At 35.6% G+C, this 22832-nt stretch overlaps 2 protein-coding genes across 3 annotated transcripts in view; one reads left to right on the forward strand and one right to left on the reverse strand.

Moving 5' to 3' along the window:
- The window catches only part of LOC125226027, a 34086-nt gene extending 17072 nt beyond the window's left edge, over nt 1-17014 (reverse strand). For both annotated transcript variants that reach the window (XM_048129848.1, XM_048129847.1), the window contains exon 1: nt 16832-17014. In XM_048129848.1, the coding sequence (XP_047985805.1) occupies nt 16832-16891 (60 nt within the window). In that variant the 5' untranslated portion in view covers nt 16892-17014. The remainder of the gene's footprint in view (nt 1-16831) is intronic.
- Nucleotides 17015-18781: 1767 nt separating this feature from the next.
- Nucleotides 18782-22832, forward strand: part of LOC125226516 (synapsin) — a 148690-nt gene continuing 144639 nt past the window's right edge. Inside the window, exon 1 of the mRNA XM_048130499.1 lies at nt 18782-18921. Within this exon, the coding sequence (XP_047986456.1) occupies nt 18782-18921 (140 nt within the window). The remainder of the gene's footprint in view (nt 18922-22832) is intronic.

The raw sequence follows: 22832 nt of genomic DNA on the forward strand, positions 1-22832 counted from the left end.
TGATACATTGCATTTTTTTATTTTTTATTTTATATTTATTTATTTGCATTAAGGTACAGTGGGGCAATTATGACTGGGGGTAAGGTAATTTATGACCGGTGGACAACTGGACACTCTATCTGGAGTAGTTGAAATTTGTAGTTTTACCTAGGATACTTGTTGCTCGAAACGAAAAGAAGCTGCAACAAAGCAGTTTTCTATATGTACATTTTAAATAGTAGGTAGCATAGTATTATAAGAATATTAGGTATAATTAAGCAGTTAGGTAGGTGCAATAGTTACATAGTAAGTAAATACTCTTGCTGGTAATTGATATAGCGTTCATACTGATACTACGAGTAAAAAAATATAAAGTAGTTTACTAGCATTTTTAACATTCGCATACCTACTTATTTTTACGAGTTTTAGGAGCGTTACAATGTAAATGTTATGTTATGTTAATAGCATAGAAATGAAAACTTTTCATGTCAACTATCGTAGTGAGTAAATACTTAATTGCTCTGAAGGACGGAAAGTTTCACAGAGTCTTCGAATGTTACGAATCGCTGTTAGACAGAGATAACGAATTACCATGAAATCATGTCACAGTGTATTTATGTTATTGTTATACAAATAACTGGCGTACCAAGAACGACTATTAGTTCCGCCGACACAAACACGAAAAACTTATCCTTCGATATCGTTTAAATGCGACAAGTTGACATCGATAGACGATATTTGTGTTGAAATACTGGAGACAAATTCAACTTCTTACATAATAGTCTGGTGGCAGACTGCATAAAACCTTTCTTCACAACAACCTTCTCTATAATATACTATCTTAAATATCCTAATAACAAAATTTAAATCTAAAAAAAGAAACTATGAAATCGGTCCACTATATCGGGGAACGATTTCTATCAAACATGACTAAGAACACTCCCGACTAATTCAGCTTTCCAACATAAAGAAAAAACTAAATCTAAATCGTTTTATCCTTTCGGGAACTATGATGCTACAGACAGACATGTGAAACTTATAACACCTCGTCGTTTATTAGGGTTCCGTACCAAAAAGGTACAACAGGAACCCTTATGGTGCGACTCTGTCCGTCTGTCTGTCCGTCTGTCACATTCCTAAATATCTCGAGAACTACTAGTGCTATCAACTTGAAATTTGGAATAGTTGTGAACATTGTGAACCTCTACAAATAGAAGGTAAAACTTTTTTAAATTTATTAATTTTAATTGTAGAAAATGACCAAAATAAAAGGGGGGCAAACTGTAAATTTCATGTTACTAGGTCAAGTGGGGTATCGTTAGAAAGAGCTCAAATTGAACGTAAATAAACTATTTTTTATAATTTTTTTGTTGTGGAAAAAAAATACCGTTCCCCCGCCCTTATCTTCGAAGTTTACCAAAGAAAAATTATGAAAATTTTAGGAAACATTGGTTTTATGCTAAATATTACAGGAAAAATATAATCGTGTTTGTATCTTGAAAACTTTTTTTTTAATTCACAAAAAACTTTTCAGATTTTTACTTTTAATTTACTCACCTTTGCGGATGTATATAGTACTTCAAATTAATACGAGATGTTACGTAAATCATCTTCTTTCTAATAAAGTAAAAATTGCTTAAATCGGTTAACATTATAAAGAATAATCCCTGAAAAACCAACATACTATGGTCGCGCAAATTAGTTAGCGAATTCACCGAGAGATGGCGCTATACACAATAATACTCTTTAGTACCTATACTTTTGTCTTCTAGTCAAGTTGTTAGAGTTATGTGAAAACATGAGATTATTTTAACTGGAGAGTTTGAAAGTTTGTACGGAACCCTCGGTGGGCGAGTCCGACTCGCACTTGACCGGTTTTTTTTTAAATGGAGGTGACCTAAAATTTCAATGTCAATTGGTTAACAATCTATTATTATACGAGTATGTAACCAGGTATAAAAATAAATAAGAAATTAATTTCGATTGTACTTAGATTATTTTAGAAGCAAATCGTAATTATTGGCAGACAACTCTTGGTCGTAAAATTACGAAATAGGTTGTTATTGTTAAGTGTGGGCTATTTCATAGCCTGTGGGGTAAATTAAGTGCATTACAAGCAAGATCAGCAGTTCTTATAGGTAACAAGACACAAATAAAACTAAAAACGGACGCTATTTATAGTCGTACACAAGTTGTGGTTTATTGAATGCGGAGACGGATAAATTCCTTGATCATATTGTTAGTGAGGCATTTCGCATGCCAACAATCTTTGTTCCTTTAAAAAGTAGAGAGTTTGAACCCAGAAGACCTGGTTTTATGCGAGGTTTTTTTCGACTAGGTAAATAATTTATTAAGTAAGTACATGTATTTGTGCCAATAAATAATAAACAAAAAAAAGACATTGTGACCAAAATACTTTTTTACGGCATAACACGTTTCACACTTTGTAATCTTTGTAATAGTATGTAGTACCTTTAGGCCAAGATTGATCGGCTATTGTGTACAATCTAGAAGGCACCGCAGGTCGTGGCAGTCGCTGGCAATTGTCAAAGAGGCCACGTGAGGTCAACGGACGACCACCGAGGCTCGGGGCGAGCCGAAAGATGGGGCAGATATAGTACCGGAACATATATTAAGTTAGGGTAGCGCTATCTTAATCTGTACCATATAGAGTGATGTTGATAAATGTGGAAAAGCTTTTTAATCTTTTTATATTATGCTTCGACATTACGTCAGTTAATATTGTATACAATAATGGAGAAAAGAGCATATACTTGATTTTCCAAACGTCTTAAATTCTAAGATAACCCCGGTGGTTAGGGTCGAACCAAAATATGGGACAGGTGCAGTACCGGAACATATAATTATTTAGGCTAAGGTTACTTTAATTTATTCCATATAATTATATTGATAAATGTGAAAAACTAGGTATATTGATCGTTTAATGCGTCTCGTTATTTTCAAATCAGTCCTCCAGCTAAACCCAATTCAATTTCAAGCCAAGTATTTTATTAGTCATAAGTAAACCTGAATTGCAATCACTTGAAATTTAATCGTGGGCCGGCCCGTCAGCCGCAGAACAGAACGACAACAATAGTCAGCCGAAATGTTGAAGGCCGTTCTGTACGCACGAATGGTATACCGCTCATTTTTAATCGCAAAAAGAATTTAATTAAAAAATTAGGAGCGTTGAATCCAACCCGATGATCTCGTTTTAGTTGTTTCTCGGCCAACGTCTTTGTTTCACTGATTTCGTTTTTTTAAGTCGAATAAAAAAATTACGCGATCGACAACTGTTGTGGTGTTTCTCAGGGTCCAATATATTGTGCTCGCGACGTAATATTAGTGTAAATCTCCGTTTCACGGTTCCCACAGCCATCATCCTCATCCGATACGAATTGAGCATTGCACAGCATATTACCGTCATATACTCGGCATAGTAATGTAACACAGACCACCTCAACTACTAGATGCAGCATTGAAGCCAACTCAAAGTCACCACACATAATGATCTCCGGTACGGTAGTAATATGCAGATAGTTAGATTCAGTTGTGTCAACGTTTACAACGCACTCGTGTAACTTTATTTATAACAAATGATTATTTGGGGTTTTGAATACTATATAAAATGGTGTAACCATACTACTCAATTGCACTGCTCAAATCGTGGTATTTTACCAATAAAACTGTACACATACAAATTGTATGCTCTTAAATTCTTCATAATGCGGCGTCTGTGTAGTCTGTGTAATGTAATGATATAACACGAGCAGCAAACGCTTGCGCAACTGCGGGGTGCCGTTTACGCCGCCATCGACTTAACGGTTCTCCTACGATACCATTCAAAATTCGAATTGCAAACAAATAAAAAGGTAATCATCATAACTGTCAAATGGTTCAGCGGATGTACAGAATGCGATGAACTCGTTTAAGTGGTACTTTTAAACTAGAAACATATGATTATTACTTTAAGTATATGGATAAAAAGCGGTATCTAAGTATTGAACCGTTTTTTCTGATTGAAGGCTTTTGGTAGAGCATTAACGCATGACTTATATTACCATTTTACCCTGGGAATTTAATACGGTTATTGCATGAGCTATACAATATCTTATTATAATAATAGTTGACTCCTTGACTGTGCACAAATATATCACTACATTTTCCATAGCATTTTTGACACGTCTTAAGCAGTGTCATGAGCTCTGCCTCCCCGGTTTGTGACCACAGGCGTGAGTTAATGTACGTATCTATGTAATTGAATCTTTTGGGTGTTGTCAGTAGATACCATAGCGTAGGCTCAGTATCAGACCCTGTGTTGTAAAATAGAGATGTTATTAGGTCGTAATGGCGCGTGTGGCATTAATGGCGAGGAGAAACGGCCCTAGCAACATTTGCATACTTGAACGCGGAACTAATTTGCAAATCCCTTTGTTAAAGCTTTCTGAATCAAAATCTTCAACTCTCAGATACTTAAGTAGGAGTCGTTTAATTTTATTGCTGGCCTCGAAATATTCTAATTTAGAATTTGGAATTTGGAAGTTATTTCCTTTGTCTATTTCATCGAGTTTTGACTACCCGCTCCTTGAAATAATATACCAAAAGGAGATAAATTGCTTAAATTAATTAAGGAAGAACGTAAACAGCTTCTAAAGTACCCGTTTAGGAGTGCTTCCAAGTCTAAGTGTCTTTCTTAGTGTCTAAATGATGTTGGCGCTGAAATAGCTATAATAAAGAAGAGCTAAAGGCTCTGCGGAGTGCGGCATCCGTAGATTACCTACTGTTAGACTTCATATTATGTATTTATATTTGAGGAGTGTCTTTTCAAAAGGACTTACTTTTTTAAGTCAACAGGTAATTTTTATCTATGTCTTCCTAGAGAAATAGACCTTGTTGACTTATAAAAATAAGTCCTTTTGAAAAGACACTCCTCATTTGTAGGAGCATTTATAGTTAAAAAAGTTTTAAGAGTTAAAAAGCTATTTATGGGGATTGTATATGTATATAGGAACTGAGATTATTTAAGTAGCTGAATGGTACGGCTAATAATGTACAGTCAACCAATTGGAACCCTAGGTCACTCTACAATCATGTCAAAATGATAAGCAGTAAGAGATTTCTTACAATCTGATTTATAACGTCACTATGACATAGTTCTACAGTGGCCTAGCGTTCCAATTGGTTGACTATACCTATAAATAATTACATTTTATGAACATATTGAATGCTAGTCGGTATGTATGACTTGTACCTCTATCGTCTAGATTTAAGTGGGTGCCAAGTGAATTATGCCTGTCACGTTCTATACTTTTAAAAGGCAATAGACAGGCTATTAAGTCCCTTAATAGCAATTCTATGGCTATTCAACAGTATGGTCATCCAGGGAAATAAAAGCTAAGGAATGGGTTGTATTGTGCGATTGTGCCATTAAAATAAATCTCTAGAAACGTGTGACTTCTGTGTTTTATACTATTAAAGGCAAAAACAGGCATTTGTTTAAATAGTGTATGGTATTAAATGAATTTGAATTATTTAGGTAAATTCTTTAGTAGCGAATGGGATACATTACTTATAAACGGGATGTAGTTATATGCGATTAGTCTTACCATTCCGTGCGTAACTTACATACTTTCAAAGTTTCAATAGTTTTTGGTTATACCGGCACATAGTGGCATGTACCAACACAAACGTATCATTGCAACCGTTAATATACATATACATATGTACCTATATAGCCATAATATTAAATGTAAGTAGTGGATTACGTTTTAAAAACGCAGTTGCAAGTCTTCTCGTTCATTTCACTTTTGTAGAAATATTTTTTGATATAAAATTTTGTACAGGTACCTAGAGATGACTAATACAGTTTTCATTTTATGCGCAACCCTGCTTGCTTGTTTTTATATTGCATTTTTTGTGACCACCTCATTAAATCAAATGTTGAAAAATTACTGCTCCTAAATAAAACATACCAATATCGAAGGGACCATAATTTTATTTAGACCTATAACAAATTGCCTTTTAAATGGCAATACGCCTTCCAAAACGGATTATAATTTTACAAACCGCTAGAAATGCAGTTCAAAAGGGTCCGCGGTGTCCTATTTTAAGATAAACTTATGCAAAGCTGGCAGCTGTTATATAAATACGAATGTGAGTTAATTTTGCGACGGGCATTGCGTTTTGATGTAACTGGGCGCTGCGACCGGTTCTGGCGGCCCCAATATCTTCGTTGCGGCAGTGGGCGACTTTACCGGGCGGTGTATTGCACGGGCATGGGCTAGTTGAGGTCTCTAGCTGACCAGTGGCATGTGATCTGCGTGTCATCGCAGTCAGGGAGAGTCGCATACGCAATAAGCAACGTACATACATATACAACGTGTTTCCGGTATCACTAAAAACCTCAGACACCCCAACTAATTTTTATGTTTTTAAACTCATCTAGAGTATTCATCTTTTAATCTGATGGTTACTTTTTTTTAAATTGAATTTTTAATTTTCTGAACAGCTCTACTTGACTTTTAGCTCTACACTCAATAAAATAATTGCTAACTACCATCATAAACCATAAAACTATTTATTTGTGTACGTTACTGCAACGACATAAGGTTTACCAATAGACAGCTAAGATGTCACTGTAAAACTCTTCAGATTGGACAGGTAATCGCAGTAAGCAAATTTAAACCCAATATTCAAAATGACAAGGTTGTAATTACGTACGAGTTCAATTTGTTATGACTTATGATAAACATTAAGATTAAACTGACAAACAATGTCAAACTTGTAGCGGAAAATATAATCGTCCAAGTAACCAGCCAGTATTAATACTCCCAAATACTGAAAAAGGTAAGCAACTTCTAGCAATGCGATATACACAATGTTGTATTACTAATACAATAGAATAGGCACATAAAAAATAACTAATAATACTAATTTAAATAAAAATATTACCCCCATCAGGATATAGCTCAATCGATTGTACTCTCTATTCTGAACAAACGGTTTTCAGGTTTTTAGTGTTAAGTGAAACACGGTGTATATGTATTATATCTACACAATATGCCTCGACGATGAGGTCCATAAGTTTACCGTAGCTAAATTATCCACTGAGTAAATAATTAAACACAGTCGTAGTGTACTCCGGCTGTATCTAAAATACATTGTGTAAGCAAGGTTTACTTATATATTCATTAGCAACTACGGCATACGACAAAATGCGTATGTGATGGATACAATGAATAAAGTCATTCCATACCATGGAAAATCTGCCAGCCTTCGTTTCGTTTATATGAAAATAACTTTTGATAATGTAAAACCGCATTTTATGATCGGACTCTGTTATGGTCACAGCTAGGTGCAAAGCAATCGGAATATGACTCCAGTATGTGATGTGGGACTCGTGATGTAATTTTAAGCCTATTATACAGAAGAAGTTGTTGGACATATTTACTGTCCAAATGCTCATTATGGCGTGGGATTGTTTCCGTAACAGGATCGATATTAATAGCCTCTTATGTTTTAAACATGGCGAATTAATTTATGTAAGTAATCACCAATCAAGATCATATGCTGATTTAGGTAACATTGGTTAAAAGTGTCTTTAACTACTTGTTTACTTTTTAAATAGGTACGTGTACATAATGTTTTTCTTCGTTTTCAATTAGTTTGTATTGATTTTACTAGTTGATATTCTCGAAAATGTCTTCTAATTCTCGGAAATATGAGTTCGATCGTTTACAGTTTTCACGGTCTTGCTGATTAATATTCAATGGATCTCAAAGAAGTTCGTCTCTCATATAAGAAGGTTAGATGGGATAAGATAAACACAGAGGCAAGATAAACACTTATAGGGAATCCTCAGACAAGACAGTTGCTCTTGACCCGAGTAAAGTAAACTAGTCTTACCCCGCCTGACCTTTAGGTCTATTTCAACTGGTACGCACTTATGTAAAAATGCTTAACCCAAAATAATTTAGGTACGGTCCTTTTTGTGGGTTATGGGAACCAATCTGTAACCGACTACTTCATTGTCAAAAGAAAATACAAGTATAGTTTCTTTGCAATTGACAAGCATTAGGGTTAATGCCGAAATAATGTCACTATAATGTTATAAAAAGGCGAACAACCACTGAGTAGGCCGCGATCTTGAAGTGTGCTAATGAAAAAGTAACAACTTCGTATTTGTCAGTTTCGATCACATAATATGTTTCCCACGGAAACGGTGAGGTATTGTTAGGCTGCAATCCTCGATGGCGAATAGGAAGCGGTCAATGATGGAACATTAGCGACGTAGGTGGCGCCCGCGCACGGAAATGTGCACATAATGACAAGGCGGCACACTACAGCCATACCTCTTCCAGGAGACTGTAAGTAGTGTAAGTGTCATTTGTGCAACAAAAGTTTATCCTGCATGTTGCAATGAAGGACATTTCAAGTTGCAAGTCTGTCACCGAGTCACGTGCATAATTATTGTTCATGAACTTCAATTGATTAATAGGTTTGATTATTTATTTGTACATACAAAAGTATAAGCCACATATGATAATATTAGTACAACCTATTGGAATAGCTTCAGGTTTTGTATGCGAAATGAATAATTTTGTTGTTTCAAAATGTTTTCAATATTTTAATGTAAGATTGAAGTAAGTGATCGCTTTTAAGTGATCAACAATAACGTAAGTTGTTTTTGTCACATGATCCTGTCTGAGTCTTCTTTAACAAGTCTTTTGTAATATCAAGATGGCGTTCGAAGACAATAAGTCACAGACACGCCCGCAAATCAGATAACCGACCAAAACATCTTTCAAATGGTATGACGTGAATAACTTACATTGTAAAAGCTTTGTTGAATATCTAGCAGGTATTGAGTAAGGCTCTTTCTATTTGTGTAAGACGTACGTCGGTTGATTAGCGTCGGTTGATTAATGCTTTAGAACAATATTATTTTGTAGTGGCCGGTTTCCTCATTGGTTTAAACTCGTTTTTCATATTATGGATTGTGTTGTTTGGTTACATGTTTGATATTCAACAGTTCGGAAGGTTATCTGGTTACCAGGGAATTCTTGAAATAATCTAAAGTTTGCTCAACGTTTGGCTATCTTTCACATCTTTAGGATAAACAATTACATATTTCAGCAGAGGGAAGGCATGTGAGCAGAACCATTGCGATCGGCGGATTTGTGTAGATTAAATTGTTAAAGTGCGCACAATTTTCTTTCTGAAAATTGGGTAGCGGTGTACAGGTTAACTACGTAACTACCTACATCCAAATTATTAGGTGAAAGGTGGTGTAAAAGGCAATCGCAGCAAATACTTTGGACTATACATACCACTATTATAGTATATAGAGGATATAAACCGCGTTGTCAGATGCCGTTTGCATCTTCAGAGATTGCAAAATATTCCGATAGGAATCACATAAGGTACGCTTTGGTTGCGGCGGAGTACCTTAGGAAGGCGAGGCGAAGCTTCCGCGAGGCGCTATCGCGATCGCCGCCGGCGCAATCAGAGCGTTGCGTCCATCGCGCATGCGTAACCAAAGGCGCTATCAATTACACATCGAATGTGCCCTCTTGTTTTGCATTAATATTTTGACTTGTTAAGTGTCTCTGAAGGTGTTTTGTTGCCCACGGGGCAAAGATTCTTCTGCGTCGATTTTCGGATTTATACTTAGGTATAGTTTGTCCTTTTAAGCTTCATACCAAGTTAAGGACCTCAAGTCCTCTTTCTTCGCTCCAAGTTAAGTACGTATTTTTTAGCACAGTACACAATATACTAAATGGTTTGTTCATGAACATTATGAAATGGTCTTGACTTACAACTTAATTCGAAATCCGTTGGGTACAATTGGTTTACAATATATGTAGAGACAAGAGTAATAGATGTGAAGAAACACTCTCTATCTGTCATAATACAACAATAAGAAGTACATACATATGTAGATGAGAAACATTTACTACTTATGTAAGTTCGAGATATAACTATTTGTTAACGATACCGTTTCTACATCGTCTACCACACAACTTATAATTTATATAAATCCTACAGCATTGTTTTAACCTTGAAAGATAATCTCAGCAATTTTGTTCAATAAATCACATTCACATCCGCAAATGTCTCTTACATCAACCTTCAGAGGTAATTAAGTAAAACGTTTAAGTAAGGAAAAACTAATTTGCCCATAATTTACAATGAAGTGGTAAGTTGTAACACTAAAGTAAAGAGGAAGATGCGGCCTCGCCGGCGCCTCAGAGGCCAAGCAAGTCGCATGTGGACGATGGAGTTAAACCAACTATTACATTATTACCATTTACTTAAGTAATAACTACGTATAGTTATGTTATACAACTCTTAATGCCATTTATATTTAAAACAGGACAAACTGACCCCTTTAACAGAACTTTTAACGTTACTACATATATTTACCATTTTCAAGCCGTAAAGCATGGTTAGAATTTCCGTTTCCTTTATTCGTTCTAGTAAAGTCAAAGTTAATTTAGTCGAGATTTGCATGCGAGTATACATATATAAAGTCAACTAGACTCTCGTCTCGTCAATAACTTGACAAGTTTTATGACATAACCGTTAAGTTTACACGGCATGTGTATTGGAGTTTGTCATCGTTTTTAATACCGTGAATTGTACGCAGTTGGTACGCGTACCTTGAACAGAACATATTAAGTATGCAGCGCTTGGCTAGTTCCATGTCTTTCATTTGTCATCAAGTTATGTGATGTCATGCGCAGAGGTGCAGGGCACTTGTTCCAACACCTTCTTGAGAAGTAGCGAAAACGCACCAGTGTAGCATTTATCTCCAACTGTGTGTTAATCTCATGGTTCTCGGAGTCACGCTTACATTGGATAGTGTAAGGGGAGTGATGGAAGCAAAAATAATAGTCAGATAGTAGGGCGTCTGCCATACAACCATACAACGTGAGAATAATTTAATGACCGTATTCAGTTATTGTCGCATTGATATATTTGAAAAAAATGACTTAAGTATAATCAAGGCCAGGAAGATGATTTTAAATTCGTTTTTTAAACAATAATTTTTACATTTGAAAAAAGGACCTATTTATATGAAATATTTTTTGGTTGGCTTTACAATCAACAATGGTAATAAATAGATTTAGTATGTATATTTGGTTGTTTATGTATCATGTTCGGTCTCTATTTGATCATCGGTTTAATGATTTTTATCGTAAACGAGTCGTCTAACTAAAACTTGTTTTTTGTCGCACTTCAATAATGAACAAAAAATAAATGACGTGGGACAATGTTGAGTAGCAAGTCATGTTTTGGCAATTTGATTAAAATCAAATATGGTCGTCAGTTTTTAGATTTCGTTTATGTGTGATACGTGTCCGAATAGAATAGCGCGTCAGGGTCACACCAGTAGGCCTAGCACATGATTGCCGCGAGAGTATGTCGCCGCGAGATAGACTACCCGTCCTTTATGTCATTAATACAGTTAGAAGAAGACGTGTGATCTATCTCGCGGCGACATACTAATTGCTACCACAATTATTAATTTCACTCAAAAAAAATTAAATAATAAGAGATTTTATAAATTACCAGTTTTACCACATATTTTAAGATAGTAAACACCACATTTAAAGTCCATTTAAACCATATAAATAGTAGTAGTTAAATTATTTCTCCACAATACACGTTGACCAATTATAATTTAAGACCAATCATAACAGAACTCTACTTTCATAGAAATAGTGTGTGACTCTACCCTAATCCTATTGTTTTTCCTACTCTAACATATCTGAAACACAGACCCTCACTTACCATAGATCTTGTGTTCAGAATATGTACAAGTGTATCCCTACTAGAACTGTACAGTTCAGCCAGCGAAGCTGAGATAGGCAACCTATAGGCTTGTGTTCTGATCCCCCCCTCTGCTCTTGCCCGCGGGCTAGGGTAGCAGAGAGTAGATCGCCCTATCCGTGTATATATCCAGTATTCTAGGACACACCAGTACCAGCCACATGGGAGACCCAGCTGCGATCAACTTTACTTAGATGTGGATCGATCACAACCGAAATCCCCAGCGACCAACGCCAGCATGGACTAGAGCACCGAGTAAATAAATATAAATATATATAGGACCCCAGCCTCAAATACTGCCGACTTCAGTGAGCAAGGATTACTCCTAATGTCTTTCGTCAATCGTGAAAGTCCTCACTTCCATCTAACAGTTGGACTCTTTGAGACCGGTGAGAAAATACGCTTTTGTAAGTATAAAAAAGCGCCCAAGCCCTCCACTTGGAACAAAAAGACCCCTAAACGCCTTATGTTTAACAGCCGCAAGGTATAAAGCGCTTAGCCGGACAACAGTCTGTCACAAACAATGATCTGGCTTATAACTTTCACAAAATAACCCCATAGAAAATTACTAAATTCAATTTTACTGACCAACTAAATAAACGAATGAAGTTTCCTTTACGTGCTATAATCTAAGCTTAGTTTTGCAAGAATTACTCCCTACAAAACCAAACACAGACTTATCTCCAAGCACCAGCCATACATCGACCCAGTCTTTGTATTGCTTGACGGCACTCATGAAACAAAGCACAGAAAACTTCACTATACACAACAATTTAAATGTAAAACTACACTATAAATAGAACGCTAAAATAACCCCACAACTGACGGTAAAGCAATTCCACCATAGGTCTAAGTCCAACTGTACGACGATATTGTCCCCGCACAATCAAACAGAGACACAATTTCAAAGTTTACAATCACTTAGAATAATTTCCAAGTAAAAACAAACAGAGAAATAATAGCAGAACAACTTCACTCACCAGTATAACACACGAAAGCCAGAGACACTGTTAGTCTTGTAGATATTTTAAGAATGACGCGCGTCGGCTCGCTCCGACCCTTTTATAGATTCTATTTGGGACATGGGACACACTTGGGACTTGGGACTTGGGACTTGGGACTTGGGACTTGGGACTTGGGACTTGGGACTTGGGACTTGGGACTTGGGACTCGGGACACGGGACACACTTGGGACACTCCTGGGACTCATGAGAAAAAGATCATAAGTGCTTTGTTTACTAAATCATACGCCTTATACATTTAACGTCCATGTTCTCTCAGCAAATAATTGTTTACCTATCAGTAGTAACATCTGCATGCTTGCACGTGTTTTAGAGAGAGACAGAGCTATTGATATTGATACCTATCTAGTTCAATAGTGGATCGTTCCGTAAATCGATAAATATTTTTACGTAAATATTATTTTGTGAAAGATTGTTTAAATCAATTTAGTAAGTAATTTCGCAATGAAAGATCACATTTATTCCTAATTGTTACATTGAATGATATATTCAGGAAGTATAATAATCAATATCAGTGATTATTACCTCTTTGACTTGTAAATGAAACCAAGACATAATATCGGAACGTTACGCAGCTGACAACTGTCAGTGTCAGTATTCCGTCCATGTGAACGTGTGAGTTTTGTTGATAAATACGTTTTTCCAACCTGTTTTGCATCAAATAATAGTGAATTTTATGAATGAAGACGTGACTAAACATGTGATAAAGCTTCAAAGGTATTATTTGTCAAAATATCCAATGAAATCCCAAAGGAAATATGCACCAAAAAGTTAGTCAAGGAAAAGTTGATTCGCCGTAAGTTTTATATGTAATAACGAGTCAATTTCCTCGTCATAGACGCTTGTTCTGTTACAATACTCCCGCGGCCATCATGTGCTAGGCCTACAGTAAAATAACACACAAAGCTATAGGGCTACCAAATTCAATATAATAAAATACGGTATTTTAAACTTCGTAAATCTAATCTGATTATGATCTACTTAGGCCCACTTGCACCAATCACTTAACTTAGGGTTAGTGAGCTGTCATCTGTTAAATTCCATATAAAATGGTGGGTTAAGCATCCATTTTCGTTGGTGCAAGTGGACCTTATGGGTTATTTTGCAAAGGATAAAATCTTACTCTAAAATTTACGCATGTAAGATGGTAAATATACAGTAGGTACATAATACATATCATATACATATCGTAAATGTAGGCTGTGGGGAAATCGGAGCCCATAACATAACCACAACCATAACATATATAAAATCTCTTAGACAATAACATTACCTAAATATAATCTCTTGGACAATTAGCTAGAGGTATATGTATTTTTTCTAAAATTTGTGAAATGAATCATTAGGGAACCTTTCCACTTTCTACTGACACAATACAGTGTTGTGTTCAATATGAACACGTTAGCGAAAGAAAGAATTTAAGTTTTTACTGCCAATCTTCATTTTCCACATAAAAGGCCTTAGTTGACAGGTACCTCAGTAAGTATGGTGTGGGCAGGGCAGATTTGTACTGCCTTGCGTCATATCTTAAGGCAGCGTGTTTACTCCATGACTCAATACTTCGACTCACCATATGTTTCCATGAATGAACTGTTTGTCATTCACTATGTTACCTATTTCCGTGACAATTGCTTGAATATATATGATGTTTTTATTGGCATTTGTTTATTGTAATAAGCACTCGTACCTACACATGTACCTATTATGTGAGTATGTCGTTGTCGTCTTACAGAATTCGGACATTTCATTATATCAATCAATTACATATGCACCTAGTCACATACTACATAATCTTATTGCTTGGTAAATTTGTTTATCTTGTACAATGCGTTCAGTGTTAAGTTAAGTAAGATTGCAGTAAATTAACAATATTTTGATGTTATTGCGTTTTATGAAATTGTGAAAGCGAGCCTTCAAATATATATAATTTTACACCCTATCTTCGTATTTATTTTGACTTTCCTTGAATTTACGTTCCTTTATTTATTATTCGAAAAAAAAATCGCTTTTACTTTTATAACTTTCTACGAATAATGGTTATTGATCCTTCAACATTTTGAAGGTCTGCTATCCAAATATCGTATTTAATTCGCGTGGGATGCGTAGGAGTAGCCTTGCTGCCTGCATTGGCATGGCATTGGCGTCAGCCGCCAGCCTTATAAGCCTTTTGGGGGCAGGGCTACTGCATTGCAAAAACATTTCGAGCATTTGTTTTAATTGCTATGGTAGGAAAATCTAACACGTTGAGTCAGATCAACTAACCGGTTAGCATTATTTATATAGGCCTGTTTCTTAGTAATAGATTGTTAATTTTGTCTTTTAAGATTTGGCTCAGATATCTAAGAACTGTAATTTACCTGTCAACTTTAAAGATGACGGACAGCAACCGCCTGACAGTGATGGAGTATTATGTACCGACTTGTCCTTTGATGATGATGAGAAAATGGACACATACAAAAAAAGTTGGAAACAAGAACCAGATAGTGTATATATCTTGACACAAGACAAGTAGGCACATAATTATATACTATGAACTACAACACTCTCAGTAAAGGTTCAAGGATATTGATCTTTTAAAGATTTAAAATTTTGTGACAAGAATAAGTATTATAAGTTATCGTCAACTTTGTCACCTACAAACAATCAATAAAGATAAAATGTACCTTTTTGATTTGGGGTTTGATATAAATAATTAAGTTATTTCTTGGTCCAATATTTAATCTCTTGAGTGTAGATATTTTGAAGGTTCTTTATTTCAAGATGATCTTGATTCAACGGTTCAAAATATCCGTGCAAGATATTATGAAGTAACAAATGAATATGAAGAGTTTTGATTTTAAAGTGATGTGAATACTGCCGGGGCTTAAGTTATTCGTTTGTCAAGCCTATCCCTGATCATCTCGTATTGAATATTGCAAAGCCTCAGGTCCCAAAGGACGAATATTAAACAATGCGGTGCGGAGGCGTATAAATTATGTACGGATATTTATTCAGCCGCACTGATCAGCCTTCCTACCTTATTAACATACGAGCAATGCCAAGCATCTGAGAAATAAAACTATAAGTACTATCGAATTATCTATTCGTGATCTTAGTAACAATAAAATTAAACGAAAATACCTATGCTTACAATAAGAGATGTTGCATACTTGTCGTGAAATTGTACAGTCGGTTTCGGACGTAGTTGCACGTAGTACTTTGTCATAGTAACGAGTAATGTGGCATGAAATACAGAATATATCAATTCCGAAAATGACAAGGTCCTAAAAACGACCAGCAGCTGTTGAGAAATACCATTGGTATGTTCTGTTGCAGTAATATCTTGGGTAAAATGTTTTATTCATTCAGCATGTTAATGTTACCGCAACATTATAGAATAACATATTGATGTATAATACAGAAAGACGTAAATATAATAAAAATACCTTAGTACTTTTATAGACATTTGTTATTGGAACAAGGTCGTATCGGTGATTATGGTATGAAGTCATTAATTCTAGTGATAATTTATAAAAACCTGTGGTTACGCTAAACGCTCTGGTAAATATGGGGCTTTCTCTCTTTAATTTTCAGTGTTAATGTATCAGTGTTCACATTTTTCTTAATTAAGTACTCCCGGTTTGCCTTCACCTACTTCAATAAATGAAATTAGAATCTTACTAGTCTCTTGTATCAACAAGATCTGTGATAATAAAAGATTTTAATAGTATTACCTATTATTGTTCCCGAAATAACACCATAAAAAGTTTGTCTCGTGTTTACGATGTACTTATAATACATTTTAGGGATTGTAACATTCATGTTAGGCAAGTATATTTTAACGACTTTTACAGACATAACTTCAAGGTAGTTTAACAACACAGAAATAACTTTTGTGTTGTACACTTCGTCAGACAACGGCATCAAAAATCTTGCACGGCAATATTGCTCTGACACATAGAGCGGACTATTGATAAAGTGTTGCCCGTTGGGCAGGAAAGTAAACAATAGAATACCTGTGAGTGCACGGTCGCCAGCAGGACGCTGGCGAGGACACACGTCCCATAGAACCACATGTTGACACTTGACAGCTTGTCACTACACAGGTTAGCGCGGCATCGGCATGGCGTTCGGTCGCCGTGCGGGTCAGGGCGCCACTGCGCGCGGAGCCTCCGACTGAGAACAACAAACTTTACTTTCTGTGGGAGGCCGCGTTTACATGCAAGGTTTTCTTCACTGATGGTTTCCAGTTATTTTACTTTGTTTTTATTTACTGGCAAACTATACAATACTAATCGAGTCTTTTATGTACCTAGTTTAATTATTGTCACGTAGGTAGTTTCCGCTTTCCCTCTTTTTTTATTACGTTTATTGCCTAGGAAAAAGAGTTTTGTATATGTTCACTAGAACTCCCTGCATAACATTTTGAATAAGTATATTTGTAAATAAAAATCAAAAAAATTTGTAAGTAAATTGGTAGAGTTAGAAATAGATGAAATAGTTAGGTTTAGAAATGTAAGAATCAATGTAAAAGTAGTCAACAGTTATATATCATAGCCATGATCTGAAATTACTTGTCACAACAATAGATGAAATAAATATCTAAAGGATGTTGTACGAGTAAGTAATACTTCAAGCCGCAAACCTTGAAGTACAAAGGAGCAAGAGTCCTTAACACAAGAGGACGAATCTACTTAGTATAATGATGGCAGCGATGTCGGCTAAAATAAAAATGCCGCTCCCAGTCACGTCTTTACCGTATTTCTGGGAGGAAAGGCATTTGCATGAACCGGGGTTTCATCGCAGACTTTTTTAAAAATACCTACATGCAGGAAATTCTCATGAAAAGGCTCAAAGACTTTTTTGGTTTTGTAAACGGTAAAGGTTAAAGAAATGAGTTACAGTTTCATTACGTTCGTTATATTTAGCCCCCCTTTTACGTGAAACAAAGCAGCTGTGTAAAAATATTTTACTAAAATTTCAAGGTACATTTACAGTGCTAGGTAGAAGATTATCTTTCTTAATCTGAAAGATATTATAATAGTATAGTTATTCTAAGTTATGTTTATAAAATAGCTAATTAGATATCATAGTAAAAAAATAGCAGAAAATATCTCTTAATTATCTTCTTGTTCAACTCAGCATTTTCCCAGCCTAGTGCAGGGTTCACTTTGCTACTCAATCTTCTTCACTTTGCCCGGACTTCGTCATCAGGTCTGGTGAGAGATTGTTCTCTTCCATGCTCCTTCTCACAGTAATTTCGATCTAGAGTCCGGCCAAGTCCTTGGATTACCTATACCTTTTGACAATCTTACTCAATTTAATTATATATTTGGATAAATTGGTTCATTATTTTAAACCTGGACGCAGAGGGACGTTTATTAATAAACAGTCAATCAATATTTGTTAAGACAAATAATCATTTAACCTTTGTATTCACTGGTTGCGGAACTTGATATAGATTGCCTAACTACTAATTCACTTAGGTATTTCCTCAGCATTGCTGTTGCCATCTAAAGACGTTTTTTTTTCAGAGACGAGTAAGTTCTCTAAACTGCTTCAAACCTTATGAAGTTTGATTTAAGACAGTAAATCCATTACATACATGTATTATTATTGCAGTAAGTTGACTTTAGGTACGTTAACTTAGCAGTGTTGTTCTCAGTTCATAAACTGCTTATTCCTTTCCTTTTAGCTATATTTTGGATGTAAGTATCTTTTCTTTTCGCTATGGCGTACTGCAACTGGATTTATTGTTGCTTACATTCTACGTTAAAGTCCAGTAGTTTATTTGACGTTTAATATGTAGTACTGCCGAATATGAACTTTAAATATATTTAAAAAATGCTTTAGCTAAGCACGATATGAATCCGATATGTTAATGTCAAACATTTCTCCAAACGAACATTTCTGACACTGACATCCGATCCATATCTTACATACAGGTAATTTCTAACTTTGTTCAAATGCAGCCGTTAAAAATAACCGTCTTTTTAGGCTCCAGTGTGCACGCGCGCGGCACGCAACGCCGCGCGGGCGCAGCGGTTACGACACACGCACACACGGGCAGTGCGTACGGACACGGACGCACACAACTGCGCGCCAGGTACCAGACCCATCTGATTATCCTGTTCTACCTTTTTTCCTACTTTAGAGTTAGCCTTGGGACGAGGCGAGTCTTCGCGGGTTTTTTGGTTTCACTAAAATTTGCTATCATTTATTTTTAAAGGAATAATTTAAAGGGATTACTTATGTCATTTATGTGTTCTTCACTTCAAAAACAAAACTCAATTTTTGCAACAATGATTTGAGCTAATAAAATCAATAATTTAATACAAGTTTTGGGTACTCAGTCTATTCTATTCACTCTATTTCTAAGTTTTATTATTTTATATTAGAGAAAAAAATTATCAATGAAAGTTCAGGTTCAGGGGGCGATTTTTGAATCTCGGCAAATCAATTTCGTGAAATTCGTTCAATAATATCTCCACTACTAGCGATTTAAATTCTACTAACAGAATCGAAAACGAGTGGTCATTAACACTACATAGTTTTAAAAAGACTATCCGTCCTTTTTCAAAAACAGCATTACGTCGTATTCCACAGACTTTGGAACGGCGAATTTGTGCGTTCGAAATTCAAAAATCGATCCCCAGATATGGAAAATAATATTTATATTATTTATAATTTCTACGCTTTACTGTAAGCTCTGGTAGGTGTTTTACCATTTTTCATTAGTTTGCTTACCACCGTCGTGGTGTAAATTGTATATTATGTAAAATAAATTAGAATCAAGTAGCACCAGTAATATTATAAAAAAAATAAATGTAGAACTCAACGAGATAATAAATAGGCTTTTAAAACCAACATAAAACTCTACTACTTACTCTACTCCTTTCAAATGAAATTAAATAAAGTTTGAAAGGGTTCATCCAGGCTAATGTGCTATAAAGACGAAAGCTATAAAATGGGTTTTACTTAAAGTTTATTGTTGTGGCTTGAAAGCACCTTATGCTTTCACATTAGGCGAGTTGCGAGCGAGGCGAGCGCGCTGTGAGTTACCGTTGACTTCATTGCGAGTGCGCAACGTCTTCGCCACGAGCCGTCACGTCACGAGCGAGCAATGAGTTCGCCACTGGTCAATCACTGGTCACAATCACATAAACTCGCTAGCCTCGCTCGCAAATCGCCAAATGTGGTAGCGCCCTAAAATCTCGTAGCCGTCTACGAGGTTTTTATGCTGCGCTAGATTTCAACGCGTTTATTCTTAAATGCCGCTATTTAAGATGCATATGCTGAGATTGTATACAGATTAACGTATGTTAATATTAGGTGTTGTGGTGCAATAAAGAATATTTACTTACTTACTTACTTATTGTAAATTAATTAGTTGTAATATCTATTAAGTTTATGCTAAGTTGTCAGATAAAGTATTTACACTACAAATGTTTAAGTTAAAATACCTAAGGTACCTACATGTTTTCTCGTTTTCTTTTTTTCATTGAGTTATACTAAAAGATTCGGTGAAATGTTAAGACAAGAGAGGATGAATGTTAGAAATATGTTTTTCACAATTCGATGTATCTTAGTCATATCTATGCTGCGTTTCATTTATTTCGGTTTCTAATAATTATGAAAATTCAGAACGAGAAACAGATTTCATACAAAATTAATGCTCCTAAAGTAAATAATTACCTATACAAATAGATCAAATGTACCGGGCACAACTATGATCAAAATATAACACATAATATACAGGTGTCTATATATCTTGATAATGTTATAATTCCTTCTGTTTGGCTGTACTTTTAAGCATATCCCAACTCAACTGACATATCTAATTTAAATTAAATTATTAAAGTATTACCATAATACATTTAGGAACATTCCAAGAAGTTTTAAACAATAAAATTATGAACATAATTGGTAAATAAGTAAATAACAAAAGAGAAATTTAGAAGTAAGTCAATTTAAATATTCCAAAGCTTTAATAAGCAAACGTCTCTGTTTGTTAAAAATTGGTTCCAAAACTTTCTTCGAAACGAGTTTGGGAAAGCACAAAACTTTTCCAGACATCTAACTTTATCCCTCTAAACTTTTCATGAAAAATCGCCATCTGCCGGCAAGTTGCGTTAAACTAGGATTTGCGGCGTGTCACGGAGCGGGAGGGCGCTGTCGGCGGGTTGTTGCCGCCCAAATCAATATCCCTACGACGTGCGCCGTACCGCCGATTTTCCCTTCAGTATTTCAGAAGGCACCCCCCTCGTTGCCCATTTCTCGTGTCCACTCGCGCTACCAGTGCCCGTAAGCGAATCCCAACAGATAACCGGACTTGACCTAATTACTCGTAGGTGAGTCTAATATTCGTAATTACTCTTTATTATTTGAGGGGGTTCATTGAGCGGCTGATTGATACCCGTTCTATGATTACGTTCATTCATAAACTTGATGTACGGAGCTGGGAAAGAATACGTTGGAAAGGCGGTCAACGGAAATAATTAATAGAACGTTGGTTTGAATACAAGGAATATTTCTGGGAAACCAATTTTAATTGCATGTAAATCGTATCAATGCAATCAAGTTTAACACGTTTGTAACTTACTATCTTTATTATATAACTTGACAACTAATGTTCTGAAAAGTTTACCGGTGGATAAATTTTCTCATTATTTATTTTATAATAGTAAAAATTTACATTAAAAATAAATAAGAGTGCCCTCCAGAGTAGGATGCTGTACTTTTTTATGTAATATGTATCATCGTTTGACACAGCGAAACACACGCGACATTACGACTCTGGGTGTAAAGGGAGTTACTTAAACGTTTGTTTAAGTTTGTAATTAGTGAGCTTTAATTACCATGTGTAACAAAACCGGCGCTTAAATATTTAACCTAAGACTCGGTAAATACAGAGATTACTGTCATTTAAATTCGTAATAGTTGTATCGACATATATGTATTATCTTCAAAAGGTAATGGATGACTTGAAACTAGATCATTAAATGGGGGGAGTTGGGTCATTACGTATATTCAAACCCTTCTGTTGAACCTAGAAGGCTGCGGAGAATCTTATCGTAAAGTTCCAGCAATATTTTTAGGTTCAACTATCTACTACATAATAGAAAGTATACATTTTTACTGGACCCTGTCAAGGTAATTGGCATGGTCAGCTTCAGTAAATAATATGAAGATGTGCCGCTTTCTAAGGATAGTCGAGACGTCTGCCCAGCACGGGAAGCATGGTCGCGCGATAGACGATAAAATATCAGGCCGTCCCTATCGCACTTACCAATAGTGCGATATCCGTGTCCCGCATCAAAAAATCACCCGCAGTGTCCCCGGCCTGCTATTTTATCGTCTATCGCGCGACCATGCTTCCAAATATAGTAAGTTTTAACTATGTGCAGGGCGTTATACATACATATAGAATAGGATATATTATAATTTCCCTTGTTCCTCGTAGAAATCCATTATTTTTTGCAGTTTTCATAACCGGGTATAGCTAAGAAGAAAAAAGCCATACTATCTTCGTAGAAAACTGCATACAATAATGGTTTGAAAAATATCAATAAATTGAATAATAAGTTATACATAAAGATGAAAATGTGGAATAATGTGTAAAAAATTGAATTCTTCTAATGGAGGCCTCCACCACCAATATTTTTTATATTTAGAGGAGAAAACTGCAAAAAAAAAAATCAGGAAGAAGAAAAGTTCTTCATAGAAAACTGCAAACAATAATGGTTTTCTATGAGGAAAAAAAAACATTTCATAACCGGGTAAGCAAAGAAGAAAAAATATTCTTCGTAGAAAACTGCAAAAAATAATGGATTTCTTTCTACAAAGAAAAAAAATCCTATTTCATAAGTTTCATAACCCAGTTAGCTAAGAAGAATTATTTTTCCTCATACAAAACCAGTTATCATACTTGGATATCTACGAGGAACAAGGGGTTTTTTTATATACCACGTCGGTGGCAAACAGGTATACTGTCCGCCTGATGGAAAGCGGTCACCG

The sequence above is a fragment of the Leguminivora glycinivorella genome, chromosome 5 (assembly GCF_023078275.1).
Source record: "Leguminivora glycinivorella isolate SPB_JAAS2020 chromosome 5, LegGlyc_1.1, whole genome shotgun sequence".
Taxonomy (NCBI): domain Eukaryota; kingdom Metazoa; phylum Arthropoda; class Insecta; order Lepidoptera; family Tortricidae; genus Leguminivora; species Leguminivora glycinivorella.